The 26,279-nt window shown below is 36.5% G+C and overlaps 3 protein-coding genes across 5 annotated transcripts in view; all 3 read right to left on the bottom strand.

The window, feature by feature from the left end:
• The window catches only part of ccser1 (coiled-coil serine-rich protein 1), a 74,239-nt gene extending 66,805 nt beyond the window's left edge, over nucleotides 1–7,434 (bottom strand). For 2 of the 3 annotated variants that reach the window (XM_056772942.1, XM_056772944.1), the window contains exons 1-3: nucleotides 7,262–7,434; nucleotides 4,500–5,657; nucleotides 212–393 (exon numbers count right to left, since the gene is read on the bottom strand). In XM_056772942.1, coding sequence (XP_056628920.1) covers nucleotides 212–393; nucleotides 4,500–5,631 — 1,314 coding nt within the window. In that variant the 5' untranslated portion in view covers nucleotides 5,632–5,657; nucleotides 7,262–7,434. Of the gene's footprint in view, nucleotides 1–211; nucleotides 394–4,499; nucleotides 5,658–7,254 lie in introns of all 3 variants that reach the window. The other variant, XM_056772943.1, reaches the window with a different exon arrangement.
• A 3,580-nt stretch (nucleotides 7,435–11,014) lies between these two features.
• On the bottom strand, nucleotides 11,015–14,182 carry ocstamp (osteoclast stimulatory transmembrane protein). The gene is made up of 3 exons (XM_056772946.1): nucleotides 14,085–14,182; nucleotides 12,785–13,790; nucleotides 11,015–12,674 (listed from the first exon to the last, which is right to left on the bottom strand). The coding sequence occupies exons 1-3, from the start codon at nucleotides 14,126–14,128 to the stop codon at nucleotides 12,309–12,311; spliced, it is 1,416 nt and encodes a 471-aa protein (XP_056628924.1). The 5' UTR covers nucleotides 14,129–14,182; the 3' UTR covers nucleotides 11,015–12,308.
• A 1,442-nt stretch (nucleotides 14,183–15,624) lies between these two features.
• slc13a3 (solute carrier family 13 member 3) lies at nucleotides 15,625–25,484 on the bottom strand. Its single transcript, XM_056730071.1, has 13 exons — nucleotides 25,159–25,484; nucleotides 24,405–24,670; nucleotides 24,142–24,305; nucleotides 23,514–23,580; nucleotides 23,070–23,249; nucleotides 20,906–21,031; nucleotides 20,716–20,808; nucleotides 20,536–20,640; nucleotides 18,840–18,937; nucleotides 17,973–18,085; nucleotides 17,560–17,721; nucleotides 17,072–17,209; nucleotides 15,625–16,970 (listed from the first exon to the last, which is right to left on the bottom strand). The coding sequence occupies exons 1-13, from the start codon at nucleotides 25,264–25,266 to the stop codon at nucleotides 16,794–16,796; spliced, it is 1,797 nt and encodes a 598-aa protein (XP_056586049.1). The 5' UTR covers nucleotides 25,267–25,484; the 3' UTR covers nucleotides 15,625–16,793.
• Between the last annotated feature and the right edge of the window lie 795 nt (nucleotides 25,485–26,279).

Genomic DNA, 26,279 nt, shown 5'->3' with positions numbered 1-26,279 from the left:
CTTAAGAAGCCTCTGATCTAAAATGTAAGTGGAATTAAATTTTGATCAAAGTTTGTGTCGTTTCAATATCAACACTGATTGACTCTGAATACAGACTGATAACTGCGAAACATCACACTTAATTTAACAAGTTTCACCTGAAACAAACTTCAGATGGGGCACGGACTGAGCTGAATTGAAATAATATTGTGTTTTAAAGCAATGGCCTTACCAGGCTACCCAGTTTGGAAGATGAGGAGCTGGTTCTCTGTTTAGATAATATGTTGGGCTCCATGCAGGGGTCCCTGAGGCTAAGATGAAGTCTGGGACCTCCAGCCCCCTCAGAGGCCGACCGCAGACGTCTCTCCATACGCATCACCTCGTGATAGGGGCTCACGCTGCAGCACATGGACACTGTGAAGGACACAACATAGGGATCATCATTAAGCATCTGTTGTGCAGGTCTTGTACAGTACAGGCACTTAAATTTTTATTGCAAAAAATATTTTCTTAATTTGCAGCATTTGCCGGACTATTATATATATATATAATATAATAATGTATCCAACCATTTTAAACCATGCAAAGACTGGTGGTAACAAGACACTTTCACGATTCAGACAAAATCTATGTTAACTATGTACAGTAGTTTATGTCACTATCATATTTAAAAAGGCAGAATGTGCCACTATTTTAACATCATACTATACTATAAATAAAAACACTGTTATTTGATAAAGAAATGGACATTATATAGCTAACATCCTGAGCACATCCTAACAACGTGACGGGCAACGACAAAGAGTTCTAATGCGTTCTATTGTCTTTTGTCGTGTCGCGTCCGGTGTAGAAAGAGCGTACTAGTTTCAAATAAAGCCTCTGTAAATATGGTTAGCAAAAGTATGATATTTATATGAACTATTTGAATGCATTGAGTAGAGTATAAAAAGGCAATAAATACAGTGTGTATGAATAGTTTCAAACTGAAAAAGATGAACTGTGGATATAGAGGTTTATGTAAAACAATATTCAAATACAATGGGTGAAAAATAAAATATGGAAGCTACCATGTCGCCAGGCCTAACTTACTGTATGAATAGAAACAGACTTAATGGTCTTTCAATGAGGCTGTGTCAAAATCTGATAAATATGAATGCATGTGGAATACAGACTACACACAAGGATAGAAGGTTCAAGCCAACAGCACAACCTATAAATTACCAACTGCATGAGATTTGCATGAAACACATACGGCTTCCGAAGCCAAGACCCTGCTGACACTGCTTAACATAACAGCATAAACTAAACCGATCTTCCATGAGACCCCACAAACCTACGGTCACCAACTCTGTCATATGTAAAATAATACCAGTCACTTGGAATATACTCACAATGCAACAATATGCAAAACAAACACTGGGAAAGTTTCAGGCACATCTATTTAAAAAAGGGGGTTCGGAAAATTCCCACTTTGTTATTTCATAATAATCTGCTGCCAACATCAATAACTAAAAAACACCAGATCTGACAGGCGAAATAAAGTAAGATGAATGCCCCGATATCAACGGTATAACATCTTAACTAAAAGAAAAGCTTAATCATTTATATAAATATTTATGATCCCCACAAGCCTATAATTGTAAATGAACACCCAGAGAGTATAGAATTCACTCGTCCCTGCAATTTGATCCGTGAGAGAGAGTAAAATAGTAGAAGGGCCAATATCAGGTCACACTGGAGGATATTCAATACAGAAGAAAATGGTTTGTTTCCCATAAACCTCTGAGCCGCAGGCATTCTGGAGTGAAAGCTCTTGTGATGTAACAGTATAATTTACAAAATGGAAAAACAGGCTATAACAAAATGCAGTAGAAGTGGATCATAAAAGCACTCCCTGCATTCAAATTCACATACTGTCCTTCCAAATAGTATTAGTTAGTATGTCCTAAATCATAGTATGTTGTAATAACTATTTTTAAAGTACCTGGGTGGTCTGCTTTTTACAGTAGAAATTCGAAGAGTAGATCAATAACAGCTGATATTACTCAAAACTCAAAGTGTTAAGTGATGCTCCACTGCTTTAATAAATTAGATTAAGTGATGCGTCATGGATTAATAAATGTAAGTTTACAGTAAACATGGCATAGGAAATAATGAATGATTAAATACTTAAAGTAGCGAGAGTTGAATTTTGATGTGTGTGTGACTGTTAATCTCATCAAGGCAACATCGACCACTTCAGTTTTACGTCAGTATGTCATAGTTTTGCTATGGACTAAAATGTATACAGTTGAAAGAAATAGTATTTACTGTTTGTGTTATGGAATATTACTGTATAGCAGCAACTGTTTCCATAGCAGAGACGGTTTCTCTCCATCTGATGCTTTGTATCACATTGGTTACTTCACAAAAGAACCAACATAAAATACCTTATTTAGTTTTTTTAGACATCACAGAACTTTATGGTTAAACATTTTTGTAAAAGAGTCAATGACGTATAATGACCATTCATCATGTCGTGTGACCAATAAATGTATTAAAGGTATAGTTTACCCAAAAATGTTAATTCTGTCATGAATGAATCACTCTTTAGTTGTTCCGAACCTGTTTAAATTTCTTTGTTTGGTTGAACATAGAGAAATATATTTGGACGAATGCTTGTACCAAACAGTTCTTCGACTACATTGACTACCATAGTAGGAAAAAAAACAATTGTTATTGTAGTAAAAAGTGCCCCAGAACTGTTTGTTTTCCTACATTCTTCAAAATATCCTCTTTTGTGTTCAACAGAACGTAATTTCCGACTAGAGTAGTCAATGGTGGCCAAGAACTGTTTGGTAACAAGTATTCATCAAAATGTATACATATTTGTAACAACTTGAAGAGTGCTTTTTTAGACATTTGTATCAGTTGTATGTGATTTTCAAGAAAAGAAGACAACTCTGAAATGACAGAACAAAAATATGAGATCATTACTTACCCAAACTCAAAGAAATGCAAATACTTTGTTTCTTAACATTTGAAATACTGAGAACTTGAATGTAAGCAAATTGATTGAAAGACAAATCAAGGCTGCAGCACATGGCATTTTTTAAGACTTTGGCCAATTCATCTAGATGTAAAATAACTACATTGATTTAAAGCTGCCATAACACATGTAGTTTCGGCCAATCTCATATTAATCTTGAGTACCTATAGAGTATTATTGCATACTTCATATCTTCGATAGATACAGCTTTACGTTTTTTTTCCAGAAAAATACGGCCTCCTGGGGTGGTGCGGGGGGAGGAACTAAATCATGAGCACACAATACATCATTGCAATACATTATCCCGACATTACTATTGATTTACTATAAGTTTGTGTTGTTTACATTATGCACGTACACGCCGATTTCCAACAAAACACTGACATATGACTTAGTTTCACTTACTGCATGCGGTTCATGTCTGGTATCTTTTAACGATCTCCAAATCCAGCATTATGTCCACCGTTTATATAATATCCATTACTGAAATGCCGTGAACAAACAAACACACCTCAACCTCTCTCTCTATCGCAAGAGTTACAAGCTGCAGCTGCTGGCCCACAGTGCAGCCAATCTTGATGGTAAGCGGGTCTTCCTCGCTCATCAGTTGACACGTGGGCAGGCTATTGCTTTTGCCTTGCCGTGGGCGTGCTTTTCCGGGAGAATCGCCCAATGAGGGACTCAGAAAAGGTGTTTGGAAACGGATTTTCATGTTCGAAAAAAACTTTCCGAAACCTATACGAACGCTGGGGGAGTGTATCGAGCACAGAAATACGTCAAACTCGTTTTTTGACAAGTTTACCTTGTCATGGATGAAAAGACAGCACGTTTAATATTATAAATAATTCCGAATGCATGAAACACCGTTGCTTTAATCTGCATTTCTGTAGATCACATTCCTAATGTTTGAATAGTTGCAATAGTTACATATTTTTCTTATTTAAATTTGCCCGGTCAAAAAAACAATACTCTCATTGACCCAAAACCATTACTAAAGATAATAACAGACCCCAGCAACTCATTTCATGCTAGTTTCATATCTCTCATCTGCAGTCTCCTCACATAATCAAATTAATTTCAACTTCACATTTTAAGTGCACTTGTAATTTCCTTGATAAATAATCATTTATTAAAGGGGGTGGCCTAATGTGCGGTTAGCCCGATCATGTAATATAACTGAATTAACTCATTAGCTCATTAGTTGAGAGTGATTAAATAAATTTTGGTGTGTTATAGGTGAGGTGCTTTAAATGAGCAACATTAAGATAAACTTATCTCCACTAATGCCGTCTGACTCCTTACACACTAGCATGAGGTCTTCTTCACAAGAGATTAAAACTTAGTATGTATAAACAAGTTTAAAGATCAGATACTACAACCTGAGTACATTTACTGTCAGGAGAACAAGTATGCTAGTCATTTCCCAAAACACTTGTTCCTTCAACAACAACAAAAACAGCCTCCATATGAAAGACGCACTAAATGAAATTACCTGTGTGTGGCTTTCTCAGGTGGCTTGGCCTGGTCTCAAGTTTGCTTTGGAAGGATAATCTTCCAGCTTTCTGAATAAGAACAGCATTCCTGGACCGCCTCTCACGCCCCACCGGATTGGAGCTGCTGTCCTCGCTCAGTTCTGAAGCTTGTTTATTCTCACTTGTTTCTGACTGATCCGGGTTCGGGTCTGAGTTCAGGTTAGTGTTAGGGTTTATCTCTTGCACAGTCTGCAGCGTTACTGGTTCTGTATGGGCAGTGGTGCTCTCGCACAGTGTGTTGGCTGTGTAGCTGGTATCTGGCAGTATGGGCTTATCTGTGGTGTCCTGTGCTGGCGTGAAGGACACCGGTGAGGTAGCAACAGCCTGGCTTAAGATTTCCGGTGGAGCAGCCGGGCTGGGGGCAGGCAACGCGTCCACCTCGGACACAGAATCTTCGGTGACGTGAACAAAATCAGAAGGTGTGATCGCTGTGGTACGGTCTTCAGAAATGATAGGCGACTGCAGAGAACTCTCAACCAATTCGCCAGGCCAGGAACCCGGTGTTACTGTTTTAGGCAGCTCCTCTACACCATCTTGACCGTTACCTTGTTCGGTGACACTGGGTGAGTTTTTGGAAAACCGTTGGTGAGCTGAGAGGGACTTGGGCAGCAGCTGCTTCTTATGTTTGGAAGACCTCTTGCTGCTCACATCATCATGGAAACCCGAATCATCTCCTTCGTTCGTTCCTGAGCTGATGCAGTTTATAAACATGCTTCGGTTGACTTTCTCGAGGTCTTCCGTCTGAGACCGTGCGATCTTCTTCTTGTGCCTGCCAAATCCGAACGAGTGTCGCAACTTTTGATTGCCCCCATCTCGAAGGGCCGTTTCGGGCCGATTGTCCAAATTGAGCTGGATGGGGTCACTGTTCCTCTTGCTGTGGAAGCTGAGGGACGGCGTGCGGAAAATGCTGCGCCGTTTGCCTGTGCTGCTGGAGCTGGAGTTGGTGCTGGAGGGAGAGGAGGTGTGGACGCCATTGCCCACCCCACCGGAGGAAGGCGAGGAAGGGAGCGAGTCCTGTCTCTTGCTCGCATTGCGCCTGAAGATGGGAAGCCTGGAGACCAGGGTGGAGCGACGTGTCCCTGATTCGCCCATTAAGATGGAGCACCAAAACAGACACTCTGTAAACAGAAAGAAAGAGATGTTTAGCGTTTATTAGCATGATGGAAAAAAAGACACCAGCAGGGCTGCATTCATGTTTACAGGGTATACAGTACATAAATAAAGCATTTTAAAGGAATGGTTCGCCTTCTAAATTAAAATTCTGTCATTATTTACACGTCCTCTTGTCATTTCAAACATGTATGACTTTCTTTCTTCTACAGAACACAAAAGAAGATATTTTGAAGAATGTTGGTAACACAAAACCATTGGACTCAATTGACTTGCGCTGATTTTGTGCGCATACAATAGAGTCAATGGGGACTGACGGTTTTGGTTACATTTATTAAAAATATCTTCTTTTTTTGTTTAGCAAAAGAAAGAAAGTTATACATGTTTGAAATGACAAGAGGACGTGTAAATAATGACAGAATTTTAATTTAGAAGGTCAACCATTCCGCTTTATAGGGGCTTTATGCTTTATCTATGTACTGTACAACCCGGTAAACATGAATGCGGCCCTTCTGGTGTCTTTTTTTTAAATGGTTTAAAATGACAACAGGCAAGTCAATGATGACAGTAAAAAATAAATTTTAACTTCGAAGATTAACTATTCCTTTAAAAACAATCTGCTGACCTATTGACAATAATATGTCATATTAAAATTACATTTTATTAGGAATGTTAGTATGAAGGTGTTTCTCTGATAGACAACAAAAGCATGTACACACCCCAGTGTGACGGTTGCAGATACACCCTTGACAGTAACTTCATGTATTTATTTTAACTGGTCTGACAAAAACAATCATGTAAATAAACACCACATCACTTTTTTTAACTTTAATGCAACTCATGGAAATAACATTACATTGGGGAAAGACTATGTGTAACTTTTTTTACGAACCTTTTTTTAAATCTGAACAAAACAAAAAATAAGTATTAGTACAAATAAACCATGAATGAAACCATGTTGCTTTCAGACAGTTTTACTAGCGTACTCCTATGTTTAAACAATACAATATACCATCAATAGTATTAAAAACAGGTTAAGTTACTATAGTTTAACATGTGTAAATATGTGGACACTAGTTTAAGTACAACATGTTACTGTACAATAGTAAATCCATTAATTTTCCCATGTGACACTCCAATACGGACTGTCAGATGCGAATTTCAATGAACCAATGCAATAATAAGGGCCTATACGAGGTCTAAATTCTACCAATTAGTCTCCTATTTCATTATTAGGTTTAAATTTTTATTTAAGCTACACGTCAAGTCCATCGAGAAGACAGCACATTTGATGTTTATCATAACAAGTGTGTGTCATGTTAACGTAGTGTGATGCATTTTGTGCCCCGTCTAACTTAGACCCGGCTCGCGCATTATTATGACAATCTTAGATCATCTGACTCTGAAAGTGCCTATGATGACCCAAAAAACGCTACCTTATGTAGCACATTAGGTTTTAAAGCACGGACTTGTTACCAGCCGTGGCTGTCATATCATCTGCATTGATGCACTGACAGCGAGCGTCAGGAAACGCTGAGAAACGCCGAACAGCCAATCAAAGCTGCGATAGAGCGATACACCCGCAGTACAGCTTAACATACAAACCTCGTACCTTCAGCTGATTTCTCCAATCACCCGCTGCTGTTCCGTTCGCCGTGAAGCCGAAACGATCGTGGCATCACAACCAGCGCATTTTAGTGTCTAAGAGTCAAATCTCATGTTAGATCCCTAGCTAGCTCTCGCAAATCCACATCGAGTGACGTGGAATGCGCTCCTTCTTCCGCGTTTCCGTCCGTGCGTGTGACGCAAGGTACCTGCGTGCGTGCGCGCGCGTCACTTCTCAAACCGCAAGACAGGTGCAGTCTCTCTGAGCACGGTTGACACAGGTGAGAGGGGTAGGGTGTATTGATTCTGTATTGATGCTTGTGTGATTTAAAATGGCATTACAAACAGTGGAAAATAGCTCAGATTCACTGATGTAGGGACGTGTAGATTATTTTTAAACCACACATGCAGAAAACCCCACAATAGTTGATGTACCATGATTCTAAAGGTCGCAAAATATGCTTTATTTTTTACGTTACGTTCAATCATTTCATTTCTGTTGTCATGTTATTTCTAAATTGAATTGTAAATGTTTGACTTCCACTTTAAAATAGGTTTACACAATTATGTCAAATTATACATGAGTTTATAGTGTCTCGTCAATACTGAAAAGTAACAACAAATAAATCAGCTTCTACGCTGTATAATTTAAGCCATGTTTGCTTGTTTGTCTGAAATGTATAACATTGCTGTGATTAAGCCCCTTGCATGCTTTCTCGAAGTAATTCTTATACAGTCCACGTGATGTCACTGTTGTATTAAACAGAATCTGTTTGAAACGGAAACCTAAGTTTTCACAGACAAGGTTTAAGTTTAGCCACAGACTAAAATTAATATGTGATTTAACTGAATATAACTTGGCCAATAATATATTGAAATACATCAGTGCCATTGTTTTGTCTCAAGATGCACTTCTAAGGCCTTTTTATAAAAGCGACTTCAATATCTTTACTCAACTAAGGCATAGTCCTGGCTTAAACTAAGTTGTATCTGTGAAACCAGGCCATAATGTCTGTGTTTAAAAATAAATCTCTAATTATGTTGTAAACACATGGATACTAGCCTTCAAAACACACACAAAAAAGATGTAGTCTACATACCAGACACAATCCTTCATTTCTTATATTTCTTTTGAGAAAATTGCATGTTACAGACAAACAATTTTCAATGCAATTTCAAGTTGACGGTCACGGACACATGACAAATGAGAAACTAGCTTTGAACATATCCTTTAAAACTCAGAAATGCAACAGATGAATAATCGTGTATTAACATTTCAAAAATGTTCTTGAAAATGTACCTATTCCATTAAAAATGTTCTTGAGTATTCTTCCAGTTCCAAAAGTAATAGATTCAGTTCCCAAGGAACATATCTGCTTTGGATAAAAGCATCTGCCTTGTGCATGAATGTAAATTTACAATAGTTTAGACTTTTATGATAACTCAAAGTGATCTGAATGGAGATTTTTGAATGAACTCTACATTCATTTTGTAACTGCATCACTATGTGTCACGACCAAATAAAAATACCTTCAAAAACAGAGTGAGATAGAAAAGCTGCGTGACGTCTGATTCATTCTGCTCTAGATGGCTGTCTATTACAACAAGCTTTTAACTGTATTTTCAGTTTTTCAATATTTTGCTTTCATGCACATGAAATGAACTTGTAGTTTCAATATTGCTCATTTAATATTATTAATACATTTTCTATGAATTGGATGTACCCGAATGCAACATTTATCACTCTGGTGTAATGTATTAGAGGAAGTGAATCTGTAAAGCTGTTTGTGTAAAAGCTCACAGAGGAAATACAATCTCAGAAACTGTCGTTTTGTCAATTAGTAATAAAAGTCAACATAACTGATATCAATTTGAAGTCCTACAATATACATTTTCAGATAAAAGCTATTCCACATAATGTTCATTTAAGATACTGTAATATTTTACCTTAAGGGACTTTACATTATGTGACTATAATGTATTAACAAAGAAAGGTTTAATAAGTAATTATGTTATGTTAAATAAAAGTCTGGGACACGAAACTTGGAGCTTAATCCGGTGTTGAAGAACTGCTATCTATTACTTGTTTTCATTATACAAAGGTCTTACAAAGACCACTCATTCTCTTCAACATCAAAACAATCTTCAACCATACTGTTTTTTGATGTCCTCTGTTTAATTTACTTGTTTTTGTGCAGTTGAGGGTTCTATTCTGCTATATTTTTCATTTTCATTCATTATGCTTTCAACATGTGTCCCATTAAAGGGCTCTTACTGGCTTTTCTCCTAAGCATTTTAATGTTAATAACTACCTTTTCAAGAACTGCCTTCACATTTATGTTTTTGTCTCTTCGACTAATGCTCGCTGTTTCTTTCAGCTGAAAATGTTCTATCAGTGTATTAGCATCACGGTAAGCTTAAAGAGGCTGTTGCTATGAGACAGGTGATAATGCAGTGCCCTGCAGTATTTATAAGTGTGCTATGACAGAGTCAGTCATGATGTGGAGGTCAGGATTTCATTCCTGCATAGCTTCACCACAACCAACATTGATGTTCCCAACTATTTGAACTCCGCAGGTCATCAAGGGCAAATCTCCTGGACATTCTGGGACCTCAGACGTTGGCTGAAGGCAAAGAATAATATTGGCCTATTCGAGCAAGCTCCATGAATCATTTAAGAGAGCTTTGGGTGTTGAGCTTTGGATGTTGAGGGGGATCTTTTCCCCCTTATTTAATTGTGCTTTATTTTATAATGCATGACAATATGACAAAATTTGACAAGATTTACTGTTTTTTTTCCAATATGTTAGTTAAAAAAAGATTCAATTTTTGTTATTCTATAATCATGGCTGAGTCCTCCTCACCATTTTCTGCTCTTGCTGTACTTAGGCTCATATTTGAAATGTGTCTTCAATTGCTGTGATTTATGTCCCTTTCATATATTTTCCATCTGTGTCATGTTCTCATCATGACCTTGGTTAACAACATAGCTTAATGGATTGCCTGTAAAGTAAAGGTACAAAATTATTTTCACTCTCCAGTGTTAAACAGTGAAGTATATTTTCCTTTTATTATACAGTATGTAGCAGGAATGTGAAAGGTCCAGAAGATAATCCTGGATCTCAGATGTGTTTTTTGCAAAACCTGGGAGACTTTACTAAGTTCTTAGTTATGTTTCAATGGCGCGGGGCAGGTCTTCGGTGATTTTGTTTTAAATTACGAATAAAGCTGCTTTGCAACAATGAAAATTGTGGAAAGCGCTATATAAATAAAATTGAACAAAATTGTATTGGTTCCACAGCTGTGTGAGGCTTAAACTTGGAATATACAGTAGCTCAAAGATCTATCACTTTTTCTCTTTTCTGGAGCTTGATAACCCTTAGTCATGCTTTCTCTATCATAGTGTGCAGTATGTAAAACCACTTTGGAACAGCGCCAATGATCATCCTAAAAAAATACGTTTTAACATTATTTATTATAGAATGACGTGTACAGTACATACAATGAAATTGGGTAATGTGTTGAATTCTTCATGAATAAGGAACAAAACCCCCTAGATCAATGATTTTTGAGCTGTTTTTATTGCAAATGGTTTTTGGTTCATGTTGGAATTTATAATGGAAACCATTACAATTTTCATTGCAGGACAATAGTTGTTTAGACTTTACACAAAATGCAAACAGGCATGAAACAGTACTAAACTCTTAACGTTCAGAAGTTAAACCAGTAGCACAGTTTAACAGTTTCTGACATTCCTGAAATAAAAGACAGAGAGTGAGTTCTTAATGTCATCAATATATAGTTGGTCAAAAAGAAAAAGATGATCCTTTTTGGATCGCAAGAACATTTCAGCTTTATATTGAACTGGGCTGGTCTTTTTTATATTCATACATAGTCGTAGCTGGGGACAGCACAAAAAAACCCCAGCCCCATCCACCCCTCATCTACTCAAATAAATGGAAGCAGAACACCATTTCTTGTGTGAACAGCGACAATTTCAGCATATTTATGATTGTCTGACTCAAACGTTTTTCAGAGAAAGTTCAGCCTTTAAAAAATTAGACATTCCAAGTACCAACCATACTGTGTATTAGTGTATTACACTGTAAAACCTGATAGTTTAAAGGAACCCAAACCATTTAGGAAACTGATCAACTTAAACAAAAGTTATTAAAATGAATAAGTATTATGTCACCAAATATTATGCACTTACCCATTTTAATCTAATCCACCCATACATTAATAGCAATAAAATGTCATCCCACCATTGCAATACAAATAATATTGTTTTTGTTTGTCACCATAGTTGTTATACGCCTGTTGTTGATGTCACTGTGACAGAGCAGTTTAGAACTTCCCATACAACATTTTTTAATAATTCTTTCAAACATATGTTAAGACTGCAACAGGAAATTCTAAGATCATAGTTTAGGCCCAGTCTAAATGTGTGTTTATATAAGAAACTGTATATGCAAAGCTAAAATAACTTGTTTGTATGTTAAACGTGTAACACTGTGTTCCTGCTAGGCATGGCCTTCCATTCCTCTGTGTGTCCACACAAAGCTTGACTTTGACTTGACTTGAATAGAAAATGTAAGTGTAAACAACACACAATGAGTGAGTTAAGGCACTTCATGACAATAACAACACTGGATTGGATTTCTTGTGTTTCTTCAAATGTCAAGTTCTCAACTCGAATCACTGGTGACTTCAAAATGAACTCACTAAAACATCAATATTAACAAAGTGAAAGCTCTGTTGATTCTCATTAAGACTTTTGTACATGTACGAAAAAGTCAAAATAACATTACAAATTTTTCTTAAAAAATAATTCAGGTTATGTATGTCTAGTGAGTGACATCCCTATTACACATACTGTAAAAAATAAAATACTAACTGACCAAAACATTTCCATTAGTTGTTTCAAACATTGGTTCTAAGTGTGTGTGTGTGTGTGTGTGTGTTTGTGTTATGGCAGTACAGCAAACAGTACTTATATAATATAAAGTGCATTTTTTACATAATGGATTTGACCAGTTTACTGTATCCCCTGGTCATGTACGAGATCTGTTTTTGGTATCCTTATCCTGTTGAGTAATAAAGAAAACTTTTTTCTGTCTTTCTTTGTGCTTGGTTTGAATTTTTCTAATAAGGAATTCAATCCTTTTCTCTTCCTGTTTCTGGAAAAAAGAAGCAGCTACTTTCCTCCTGAGACGTCTTGCGTAGACCTCCAGCAGCAGTAGGGTGTAGCTGAACAGATACAGGAAGACCAGCGCCGTCATTGCACTTGGGTTCAGCTTGCTGGGATCAGCCGCACATGAGCTTGGAGTGTGAATAAGGGTTGTGTATGATCTTTTCAAATTGAACAATTCTATCGGACATTTTGAGAAAATCTGACAAATGTTCATTTCAAATCCACCCTAAAGAAATGTCAGGAAATTCAAGCAGGGGAAAGGAAAGAAAGAGAAAACTGTTTTTTAATTTGTTTTATGTAATTTTGCAAATACAAGGTTAATGGTGGATTGGTTACCTTGAATTGGACGCTGATGCTGATGTTGGTGGATGGAATGTTTGAAATCCACGAACCTCCTGCTTTCACCAAGCAATACAATAAATAATCCATTACAATCAGAAAGATTGTCATTAAAAGATATGAAGTGATAACCAGGGCGGGAAATATACATCTACAAAGTTCTCTTTTAGTTATCCTTAAGCTTGTAGAATTAACTCCATTTTTCAGATCCTTAGCTTCAACAGGAATCCCTTTGACCAATGCTTTCGTCCTAAGGGCGCCTGTGATATATGTGTTGTCAAATCTTACAGAAGTCAAATATGATCGAAGGTAATTAACAGACTCCATAAACAAATATAAAACAAAAAGTGCAGCAAACATCCTGCTGGCCAGCATTTTAAGGTCCTGGACTTGACTTTTAATTTCCGAGAAATCCTCCTGCACTTGTTTACTCATGAAATGCAACCTCTCCTTTACTTCAGAAACATTGATATTTGTAGTGTGATCGAAATCATGCAGTTTTTGTACCAGATAAGTGTTTACTTTTATGCTGTCCTCAGCCGTTTTGACGACATTATCCTTGATGGTGTTGATGAGATCTGAGCTGCTTAAGAGACTCTGGGAGAGCTTTTCCGAGGCACATTTCACAACGTGAGTTAGAGTTGCGATGTTGGCGGCCATGTTTGGAAGGACGTAAAGGATTACAATCATAACAGATGTGGACAACAGCAGTTTACGGCCCTGGCTGGTACCCAGAGTGGGGAAAATCAGGGTTAAGGCACAACGGAACGGATGGATTAAAGATGACAAAATGAACGAAGATGTGGCGTAGATACCAACAGCAACCTTTGCTGTCTGAACATCGTATTTAAGAAAACCAGTGAGCCAGTGGAATAGTAGAGCGGCGGTAATGGCAGCCATTGAGAGACAGAGAGCGAGCAGAGCAAACAGGTGACCTAAACTCGCAGGAGTCGGGGTAGAGTAACACAACCAGAGCGTCTCCACGATGCTCCTCAATGAGGATCTAAAATACAAAGAAAGCGAAGAGATGGTCAATGAGATCAGAAGGAAAATATTGTATGTGAATTCAAGAAATTAATGAGACAGAAAACAAAACCATTTAAAAGAAATCATAAGTTGTTAAAGACTTTGCAAATGAAACACAGATGAAAAATTAAACACCAAAAACACTCTTTCACAACATTGTGTAACGTTTTACTAAAATGATTTATTAATAACCGGTAAATAAAAGGAAAGTTGAATGTTTATGTTATCATTTGTTTGGGTGATGACGTGTGTTATGAAAATATCAACATACCTGAGAGAAAGTAGAGAGAAATGTTGTTTTCGTAATGTTATCATTTTTGTTTCTATTAAAAGAGTCTCCTGTAGAATGGATTGATCCTAACATCACAAGAGAATATTTCAGCATCGAACCATGCCCTGAAAACAGATATTTATATGCACACAGTCCTATGACTTGGGGACAGAATGGAAACACATGCACACTGACTCATTTACTCACATGAGATCCAAACAAGCCACAATGCCTAAAAAAATCCAACAACACACACCACATGACACAACAAATAAAACTATACTGTTCCGGAACACTTCTGTATAAGGCAATTCTCACTATTAACTAGTTGTTATTAGCATGCCTAGGATTGGCATATTGGCTGTTTATTGGTACGTATAAAGCACCTATTCTGCCTGACCATACTCTTCATCCCTAATCCTAACCAATATCAAAACCTAATAACTACCTTACTAATTATTAATAAGCAACAAACTAAGAGCTTATTGGGGAAAAAGTTGTAGTTAATGGCGTGTTAATAGCAAGAATTGTCTCCTATATACCGAAGTGTGATCAACTGTTCTTTAACTGAATAAAACCTTATTAGGAAAATAAAATAAAAATGATACAAAGCACATTTCAGAATGGGAAGTGAGCAAAAAACACGAAACGTTATCAAACTCTGTTAAGAAACCTCAGTGTTGTGTTGGCTGTTTTGGTTTTGATAAATTTGGACTATTCACTTGTACAGTATGCACACTTTACAATCTACTTATATGGGCTGATTGATATCTGGGTCAATCTATAATTGGGTACATTTTATTTCTGTAGCATAAAAATTGCTACATGTAGAAAAAGCCATACATTTTTCAAAATAGGGTTTACTGTATATTACAAAAACTCTGGTTTTCAGCTGGTTTTGTAAAGTTACACATTCTACTATTTAAAGTTTTAAACATAAAAATAATCTAAAAAAGTCATTGATTTGATACGGATTAAGACATTTGGTTGTATTCTTCAAAAACCTATCCATCCATATTTATGTATACCCACTAGAAAAGTTCTCTTTAAAAAGTAATGGCTTATCAGAAGCATATTGTGGATGACAGACTAGGTATGTACTTCCTCTTTTCCCAAAAGTTGGTAAATAGCAAACTGTGTCAGGAGTGGATTAATTGACTGTTTTGAGTAAATTTTGAGAAAAACTTTTGTTTCTTTCTTAACACAAGTATGTATTTCTGAGTATATTCCAAAATGTTAAATTTTTTTAAAGTAACTGTCCACTGTGATGCAGTTAAGGTAAAATGAATCAAATCAAAACCAGGTAACACTGAGAAAATAGAATCATTATTTGATAAGTATAAACTTTACATTCTTATTCATATTTTCAAATGCCAAATATGCCCACAATTATATAATCACTCATCTAAAATATGATGACTTTATGTGTAATACAGATATGCGTGTTTGTGTACTGCCTGGTCTGGAGCTTTTTACCAATACTAAATAAGGTTTAGGTATCCACTTTTAATTTGGATTCATTAAATCAATTTATAATGGACAAGTTACACAGTTGTTTATTACATTAAGATACATACAGTACATTTACAACAAATTTACAAAATAATTCACATAAATGAATTATTAATAATACAAATTTATAATCTACAAACAGATGCTCACGTTTTAATAATGAGATTTAATAAAACATTTGTGTTGATCAACATATATAAACATTAAATATTTAAAACATCTTAAATTGTTATCCCAAAATGCCTTCGAGGTTGGCAGTGCTGAACAGGAAGTGAGGTCATGAGCATGTGTTAATCCATCCTTAGAGGAAAATTTCAGCAGCTTCTCCATTTGTTTCAGTCTCATATCTACATGTAGGCCTATACAAAATCTGTAATGAACTAAATGAGCACATGCTTCATCTTATGAAGAGTTTGGTTCCAAAATGTGATAACTCATGTTTTTATTATGTAATCATGTTTTTTGTCAGGGACGTCAGGTAATAGCACCCAGGTGCAGGCGGCAGGTACAAAAACTCAAACATTATTTAAACAAAACAAAAGACCCACAATGGGGTAAAACAGTCACTGAACAATGAACACTTGAAAACAAAGATTTCCATGAGGGGGCAAAAACAAGAGTATCTAGGATAACAAAACTAAACACTTTTAAAGAACCAGACTAGACTGGGAATACAGAACTAGGACACAAGGTACAGTAAGTATAACAACTAGGTAGAGCAAAGCAAACTAAGCAACCAAAACAAGATAGCACAGAGCAGCAAACACAAGGCGATTAAGAAGGGGAACTAACATGGGATAATTACAATAGGCAGGTGTGGGAAATGAAATACTGGCGGGAAGATAAACAAGGAAACGAGGGAGGGAGGACAAACCACAAAAGGAGAGCGCAAGGCCATCATAAAAAACAATGACCATTCGCTTTCACACAAAACATGTGGGACTGTCATGATTCTGCCACAATACAAGAAAAGCATGACAAAGTAAGGCAGGATCATGACAGTTTTTATTGTTTTTTAATGTGTGTTAGTTAAATGTATTTATTTGTTATTATGGCTTTAATAAAAACAAACCAACTGCAGTTTGATTTGATGTTAATTGAAATGTTTTTTAAATGGAGTTATCTCATTTTGGAAATATACTCTTCATATGTATATTGTGCATATGCTGTGCTCTGTGAGTGTGGGGGGGGGGTTCTCTAGCCTGTCATATTCATAGCTAATATAGAATGTGTAGGCACTGCTGCTGACGTAGGGTTTAAAGGTCTCGCCCAATCAGGATACGTGTGTAAATTGAACATCTTAAGACCCCATGTGTTCATAGCCAGAGCCACACACATAATTCCCAGAATGTTCATCACAAATCCAGTTTTCACCTGAAAAACATCACACGTGGACACACATCTCATCAGCTCATCTGAGTCAATTCAATTGAAATTGTTATGCTTTGTTTTATTGATTTTTGACATTGGCTTACCATATCTCTAACCAGCAGGTGTCCCGATGCAAACGCGATTGAGTTGGGTGGTGTAGACACAGGAAGCATGAAAGCATATGAGCATCCCGTCGTCGCTGGAATCATGAAGTACAGTGGATTGACTTTCACACGGATGGCCTAAAAAAAAAAAAAAATTAACAAAGACGTTATAGAGACATTGAATTTATTTTGGTTGTGTTCACTTGAAGAGAACTTTTGGTGGTTTTGTATAGATTATTTAATCTTGTAGTACAATGCTAAATAATAATTTTCTATGAAAACATGTCATGCAAATATTGTAAAGTGGCACCAAACAATGTTTGGCCATTAATATCAGAGTGAAAATTTGTGAATATCATTGAATTAGATTAGATGATAAAATATCAAACAATGTGTAGCATCTGCATAAAAAAAGTGGTTTTCTTTAAAATAACATTTGAAATGTAGTAGATTTATATATATAAATTTAACATCATGTGTGTCTATACCAGCTCGGCAATGACAGGAAGGAATATGATGATGGTTGCAGTGTTACTGGCAATCTCAGTGAAGCAGGCGATGAAGGCTGTGATGAGAATAACAGCGACTGGCGGAGGGACTTGCGCGAGAGGCTGCAAATGGCTCCCAATCCATACCGCCAACCCTGACTCCTATTCCCAAAGCAAGACATACATATCTGCTCATACATCAGTTCCATCATTTACAGTAGACCAGTCTACAAACACACTCATAAGTCATTGTTTACAAATGCTTTAAATAAAAAAAATCTACTTCAGTAAATTATTAACTGAAGAAACTCATCACACTTCAGGCATCAGAAGTTTGAATAACAATTTTTCTTTTAGCAATGTAATTAAAATTTTCACTGTGTGTTTCAGACCTGAAAATGACGTTGGCCTACCTCGCAGCCTTTGGCCATTGCAAATCCACCACCCAGCAGCAAAATAATATTCCACGGTACACACTCCTGAGCTTTTCTCCATGACAACAGAGGCACATACGCGGTGTATGAGGCTGGAGAGAAAGAGACAAAAATGGAAACGAATTATGACCTCAAGTAGATAAAAGGATGATAAACGGATGTTTTTGCTGTTGATCAAGTGAAAATCATAATGAAAGTAGATTAGAAAGTGCATTAAAACAATGTACCCGAAAAGTCAAGATGTGTATATATATATATATATATATATATATATAGGCCTATATACATATATATTTAAAAATATGTTCCATAAGAAAAGACACTGTATAGATTTTGATACATTCATAATAATGAAAAAAAAAAGTGATGAGAAAAATATGAGATTTTCAATTTAAACAGTTGCCAAAAACTGACAAAGTAAGGGACTGAGAGATTTCTATCAGATTAATGTAATCTCAATGCACACAGTGGCTCCACAGTTAGTGTTCCAAGTCTCTAAAACACACTAATCTGATTCATTAACATTCCTCATCTCATTCGACATTAACCACATTCGCACATGCTGAAACCTTCTAGGACACCAGAATTAAATGTGCTTCTGGAAAGTTACCAGGGTAACAGGGCACACGGACAATGCAGGCATCTGCCCAAAATTCAGAACAAAGTAAAACGTGTCCTACTTACAAACCGTGTGCTTAATTTTATTTTTTACAGTTTGTATTAGGGGCATGTCTTATTATATTACCCATTGTTCATATTGATTGACTTCCACATTATAAACTGATACCCGATGACTCAATGTGAAATGAAGAGCACATAACAAAAGATCAATAAGTGTTTCCTGACCTCTCGGATCGAACCACCAGCGTAGAGATGGACGCTGAGATGGAAAGAAGAAGAGGATGGAGATGATTATTACTCCAGTAACAGCGTCAGATACATAGCTGGAGAGAGAGCAAAGCAGAGAGAAAGATAAACAAATAGAAAATAAGCAAACACAACCAGTGCATTTATAACATGACCTGAAATTCTGAATGGAACAAGATGATCGTTTGTTTTGAACGGGGTGTTCTGCGGACGATTTGTGTTGTGAATTCACATGAGAGCGCGTCGAGAACGTATTATTATACTAGCTTCATAATTGCTAAAAATGGTTAGTTGACTCATTTGTCAAACCATTTGCACTTTGAAACAAACGTCTAATTAACTTTTAAACCTTGTGCTAAGGTTATGTGTGTCATTTTTGTGCCACTTACAAGAACAAATAAAACTGCAAAAACAACTTGCTCTTTTATTGGTTGGACAAGTTGTTTTTGCAAATTATGATTATGCACTTTACCTATGAATAAATTTCAGACATAAAAGGTGCCATGTGATTGAAAAACGCAGACAAAAAGTTTTGTAAATGCATGAAATTGTCAACATTAATGCAACAAGCAGTCTTGATTCTACATCTCGGCACATTAATATGAACAAGTGAATCAGTGTAATTGCCACATCCCTGCTAACAGATTCATCATCTCTTTATGTTCAAAAACAGCGTGCTTTCGAGCCTATTCCTCTCATCTTCAGGAGCTGAAACACTGTCACATCCTGAACGCACATTATTCATGTTCTCGCTCTGAAATGATTTTAAATTGTGGCTTTATCTTGGTAATTCAAGCACGACTTGAGGTGAACAGACATCCTGCAGATAGAGAAAGGTCATCTCTGTGGAGAACGCGGGTCAACTGGTTCATATTCTTCAACCTCCCTGTCTGTGTGCGTTAGTGTGATGGACCAAAAAAAAAGAGATGTAATATAAAAGAAGGACAGAACATAATTTTTAGTATTAATCTAGTATTAAAATTCTCCTCAAAGGAGCAGTTCACATTCAAACCTGTATGACTTTCGTTTTTCTGCAGAACACAAAAGAAGATATTTTGGGAATTGTTGTTAGCAAAACAGACATGTTCAAAACGTCATTCAAAATATTTTAATTTGCTGAAGAAAGTCATACAGGTTTAAAATGACAAGAGGGCACGTAAATGATGACAGAATTTTAATATACTTTTTAAAATACTTTTAACCTACTTTAAAGAGCCTTCATTGACATCATTAATTCTATATTATTGCATCTTTTTTTTAAATCGGAAATAACCTTTAACCAGAAACTCATTAATTCCCTTTAACAATTTAGCAATCCTCTCCCATCCATTATTTGTGTTAAAACACTTAAGCAAAATTGAACAAATATAAAATGCATAATATTAAATCACCTAATCATTATAAGGAATTTTTGGGAAATTAAGTTTTCAAAAGACTTAAACAAAAAAGAAAAGAGGTCTAGATCCTGATCAAATTGTAATACAACATTCATATTGAGTTTATGCAGATTGCTGTATCTGATGTTATGACAGCATGATAATTTTGGAAATGACGCCATCTTGCGTTACCTAGACATTCAGTAAATTCTCAAGCGTAAATGTGACATGAAATTAATGCTTTTTTGATGTCTCCAACATTGCTCATTACCTGCTTGTCACTGAGATGTGCGACTTACCCTTTGTTGAAGAAAACCGACCACCCTGTTACAAATTTTGGATCTCGGGTAAACAGAAGAACGGCAAAAAGAATGAAAAAGAAAGTAATGGATCCTTCTGCAAACCTAAAGGGGGGGGATAGGAGTTAAGTGGAAATCAAGCATTTGTGTTGATAAAAAGAATAAGACATCATGGCTTACTTTATAGGGCCCAATTTTTTGTAGTCCTCATCAATAACTGCATTGGCTTTTGCTTCCGCGGCCTCACGTTCGTCATGTTTATTAACACACAGCCTGTGTAGAGAAACATTTGTGAGATATACAGCAGTAGCATGCAGGTTAGTCTTTCTGTGACATACAGATAAGGGGTTCACTTAGATGGGATGTGTACCTTGTATTGAGCCCCCCGTAGAGGAAAGAAATCCAGATCCAACCCAGAATGAGGAAAAGGAACATGAGGGGGAAGGCGAAGACAAACCATGAGCCGAAGTTAATGAGGTCGCATTCAGGGAAGGAGCTACAGACAAACATACAAGACATTGCGATGAAATCACAAAGAAATTGTAAAACAAGATTTACCTTCTACTTAAATTTGTTTTAAATTACAATAACATATATTTTGTTTTATATGGGAGTACATAAAGTAAGTATTTTGTCCTTATTAAGATTTTTGGCATTAGAATAGACATAGAGGACATGAAAACTCGTGATGTTCACTGTTATTTTAAGAAGCTGAAGAGGACTTTTGTGTCATCTGTGCTCTGACCGGTGTAGTCTTTTTTCCTACATTTTGATTTTATTCTAACTAAGTCTAATATAGATTTTCATTAAAAGCCTCATTAGGCTATTATACACGTCTTGTGAAACCTCGGCTACTTCTGTCTCATCTTTTTGTCTAGTCACTATGAGACGAGATGTCCTCTCAGTGTTGTGCTGATGAGACATCAGTGAAGAATTATGGTAAATGATTAGAGACTGGAGCAAAATTAGTTACTAATGGAAATGTTTCCTAAACTGACAACCAACAGTGTCTGAAAAATTAAATGACAAAGATTCATTTACAAAATCCCAGCAAACAAAGAAAACAAGAACATAAGTGGAAAAGAACATCTGTATTTGACATAATCTGATGAAATTTAGTTTTTGGCATACGGTACATGAAAAGCATGTGGCCCATCTCATTTATCCACGAATAAATGTCTTTACAAAGGATACAAATGGAACTTATTTCTCAAGTGTTGCCCATTCCAACATGAAATTGTAAACAAACAAACACAGTTAAACAAGCTCTATGATAATTGAACAAAAAACGTCTCTTTTCTCCATACTACAGTTCAGTAGGGTCCACCTCCTCTATTTGAGGCTACTAGTCATTAATTATACCATTGTTAAGGATTTTTTTTTTTTTTGTCAAAATCGAATGAGAGCTGATAGTTTCACGCATCCTTATTTAAAAATAAATAAATAAAAACTTTAACTGGGAAAACTATTATAATACAGCTGGGCTCACTGCCATCTCTAAGGTACTCCTGCATAGACATCAAACTATGTTATTTTAGCGTGTTTCTTGTGACAAAAAAGCTTGACTAAACAACTTTCTCACAGCCCTGTGTCCCTGAAAGCCCAACATTTTTTTAAAAGCTACGTATGTGATGTACGTTTTAGTTGTGGTGGCCGACAAAATCACAATGAATTCTCATACTAGACCTGTCAGATTCTCATACGGCATTATCATGGGTTACATATAAAAGATCATATAATAACAATGCATGGACAAAATCCACAAATTAACCACATGCCGAAAAAAAATAGAAAATAAATGTTATTCCTATTAGCATTTAAAGTGAGCTAATTGTGAAAGCACACTTTAAACTTAAGCCTGCTAATTAAGGGAAATAATGTAGGAGGATGACTTAAGGCATCTACATGTGAGAAACTGATCCACAATGTATCATCAAACATTGATTTTGTGATGAATGGTTCATGACTCAATCCTGCAGCATCTGCCAATAGTGAAACTTTTTAATTATTTACTCACCCTCATGTCATGTCAAACCTGTATGAGCTTCTTTTTTCCGCAGAAAGAAAGAATGTTGGTAACCACACAACATATGGCCTAAAAAACATTTTCTTCAATAAAAACGTCCACCGAATAGTAAAAAACTCTTGACCTTTATGACAAATTGTTTTTAAGTGATTGTATTCCCCATTCATAACATTCTTTGGATAAAGGTATCACCCACACGAATAAGTCTAAATGTATGATGAAGAATACAGAAGAACCCCATGAGGAGCAGGCATTTGTTACCCTTAAATATTACCATGGCAACATTCACATTTATTCATTTAGCAGATGCTTGCATTTAGAGTGACTCACAAATGAACAACATCACAAGCAATCTTCCAAACCAGAGCTACAATATCTGTAGAACACCATACGGCACATTCAAAAGCTAGTAGAAAGCCAGAGCAGACAGATAGCCAAAGCAGCCCAAAATAAATAAACTCCTGAAAGAAAAACACTGTAGTTATGTAAATGAGTTTCTATGAAATACCTCTTTAGCTGTCCCACCAGGATCAGGTTTGGAGCAGTGCCCGTGAGGGTGGCTGTTCCCCCAATGCTTGCAGCATAAGGTATAGAGATAAGAAATCCTTTCCACACTTTTATCTGATATTCTGCCTCTCTTCTGACCTCTTCTAGATTTTGTTGATCTGACCTCTCTGTCACATCAGGCCTGTCAGGTCCCAGGAAAGACAGAATCTCTTATTAATGACACACATTTTACAATTCATGAGTAGGCCACTTTAAAACTGAACTCTGACACTTAGAGAGGAGCAATGCTGCCACCTCAGGAAAAACAACCAAGGATATTTTTATTATATATAATGTTATTACTCTGTAAAAAGTAGATGTGTTGCTGCATAATTGAATATCAACTGATGAGTAACTGACATGCTTAAGATAGTAATTGAAAGTATTGTATGTGGGGTGTGCCTACCTGTCCACCGTGGTCAGTATCTGTTTCTCAGAGGGCAGCACATACATCTTCAACTGAGAATCTTCACCTGCAATATAGGTTTTGGTCATAATAATTATTTACACATGTTTTTTTTAAAGGGATAGTTCAACCAAAAATGTTAATGTTTTCATCTTCAGAACACAAAAGCAACCAAACAACACTGGCTATCATTCACTTCCATTGAATGCTTACAAGACCAGTAAAACATTTCTCCAAACATCTTTTGTTGTATTACACAGAAAAGTCATTGACAGATTCTTTTGGGTGAACTATCCCTTTATAGTTTATATTTTACAAGCTGCAACTAAGTTCTCAGAGAGAGGGAGGTAGATAGCCAGGTCTCTTTTTATTTGACATTACATTACTAACAAAAGAAGTACTTTGATGGAAAATGAGTTCAACATTCTCAGATCAAATTGCATACTGGTTTATGCTTACATTTACTGTATGCAGGTCTAAACAAAAACCAACTAAAATAACAAAGACCAAGTAAGTCACTACTAGTATGTAATATAATAATAGCCTTTGATAAATTAAATGTTAAAAAAGGAACCAATGTGTCATTTCCTTTCTGCATGAGATTGCTAAACATCTCCACTGAACCCACCTTCTAAGTCTTTCTTGACTTTGCATTTCTCTTTTAGTGTTTCAAGATTCCCGAACAGACTTTCCAGTATGGCGTTAGCAATGGGCAGCATCATGGCTGTTGTGGCTGTATTGCTCAACCACATTGACAGGAAAGAGGAAGTTATCATCATCCCCAAAATCAGCCTGAAAAGTAACAAGTTGTTTAATGTACTATCTAGGGATGTGTGCTACTTGTGAATGACAAAATGCTGCGTTAAAACACAACATAGTCTGTTTTCTCACCAGGCAGGTTTCACTCCCACAATCTTCAAGACCTTGAGGGCAATACGCCGATGAAGGCCCCATTCCTCTATAGCGGATGCCATCACTAAGCCGCTAAGGAACAGGAAGTTAGTCTCAAGAAAGTACTGCGGACAGACCTTCTTAGAAGACAGGATTCCCATTGTGGGAAAAAGGCAGACGGGAAGCATGGCAGTTACGGCCAAAGGTAGAGCCTCAGTACACCAATACACTGCCATCAGCAGCACTACATACAGACATTTCCCCTCCTGATAGAGATGAATAAAGACATGGAGGCATGAATTGGTAGAAAGGTATATAATTGAAAAGATATGTAGATGCTTACTGATGACGGTGTTAATTGAGGTTACATTATCTGTATGCAAGGGAACGTTTTTGCAAAATAGGCGCAAAATTGGAAATATAAAACATTCATACCTTGATAGCCACATTTCAGTCACATATCAGGCTAAATGTCTATTAAATATGTGTTAAAAAACATTTCTCAAGTAGAATTCAATTTCATTTTAGTAAATACTTAACACAATTATTTAAGTGCAGTGAACAGCTATAAAGTACAGGATAAGCTGGCAGCAAAAATTAAGCAATGAAAGGAAACTGCATTAACAATAAGTTACACTAAATAATGTGCCTGCGATTTAAATAAATGCAACTTGGTTTGCTATTTAATTGAATCATGCAAAAATGTTTCATTTAAGTTTGGGGTCAATGCAGGGATTTTAACAACATTTTTTACCTTTGGCGGCACAACGAAGAGCAGAGGAAGCAACAGAAGCGGAGCAAGAATCAGAATAAGCTGTTGGCGCGCAGACCAGAGCTTCTTGGAAAACTTTGTAAGGTCCATATCGGCAGAAAACTTGTTTCCTCGGAGTCCCCTGTCTTCACAATGTGCTACGCTGCGGCTTGTAAGACCGGTGTTCGGTCTCCAACTTTATTACTTTTGCTTTATTCTTTTTTTGCACTGCGGGAGAAGATTAACTACTGGCTTACTCGTTAACTCCCTGTGAGCAGACCCCTTCACTTTAGCCTTCAAGTGAGCTCTGTCTTCAGCGCCAAAAACACGAAGAGCTTGACAATCTAGAAAGAGTTCGCATTAAATGTGTTCTCTGTGAACGTGTATAAGGGTTGACAACTTTGTTTTCTTGGCTCATTTAATCAGCTGTTTTGGGGTGGGGTTGAGGGTGCAAAATCTTTTTTTCAAACTGCTTCTATTTCCTCTCTCTAAGAAAAATGAGCAATGCTTTTCATACAGCTCAATTCTTTTAGCTGTTATAAAAGAATTTTATGATAGTTATTAAGTTATAATTCTACTTTTTTAAACGACCTACTTAAAACAATGTCTTAAATAGAGATCCTTAAAAAGGGACATACCCAGCATACACCACGTTCTGACGACGTTGCCAGTTCGTCTTAATTTGGTCAACGTGACATTACTTCGTGACCACGTTCTGAGGACGTCTTGGCAACATTCCATCGCATTCCATTTTGTATTTTTTCTTACGTTCCAGAGAACGTCATAGCCACGTCCTCAAATAACGTTGTGAATCAAGCATGGAGAATTAATACCACAATTAAAACATGCGTTTCTATTTATTTAGTGCGCGAATCTGATATGTGAGTGCACGCGCCTTCTCTGTTCTGCAAAGAGCCACGAGCTCGTATCATGTATAAATAAACGGTCATTGATAAGTCTTTGATTATTTATGTCATGTACTACAGACATGTTAATCCTCCATGTGAGGGATGATTATTGTTTATATTAAATACAAAAAAGAATTTAACAATGTGATTGTTTGGTCGTTAGGACATGCTCATCACCTCCCAGTAACGTCGCAGCGACGAATATGGTACGATCCA

Source organism: Triplophysa dalaica, chromosome 18 (genome assembly GCF_015846415.1).
Source record: "Triplophysa dalaica isolate WHDGS20190420 chromosome 18, ASM1584641v1, whole genome shotgun sequence".
Classification (NCBI taxonomy): Eukaryota; Metazoa; Chordata; class Actinopteri; order Cypriniformes; family Nemacheilidae; genus Triplophysa; species Triplophysa dalaica.
Note: the sequence above shows the minus strand (reverse complement) of the source record. Positions and strands in the feature narration are given on the sequence as shown.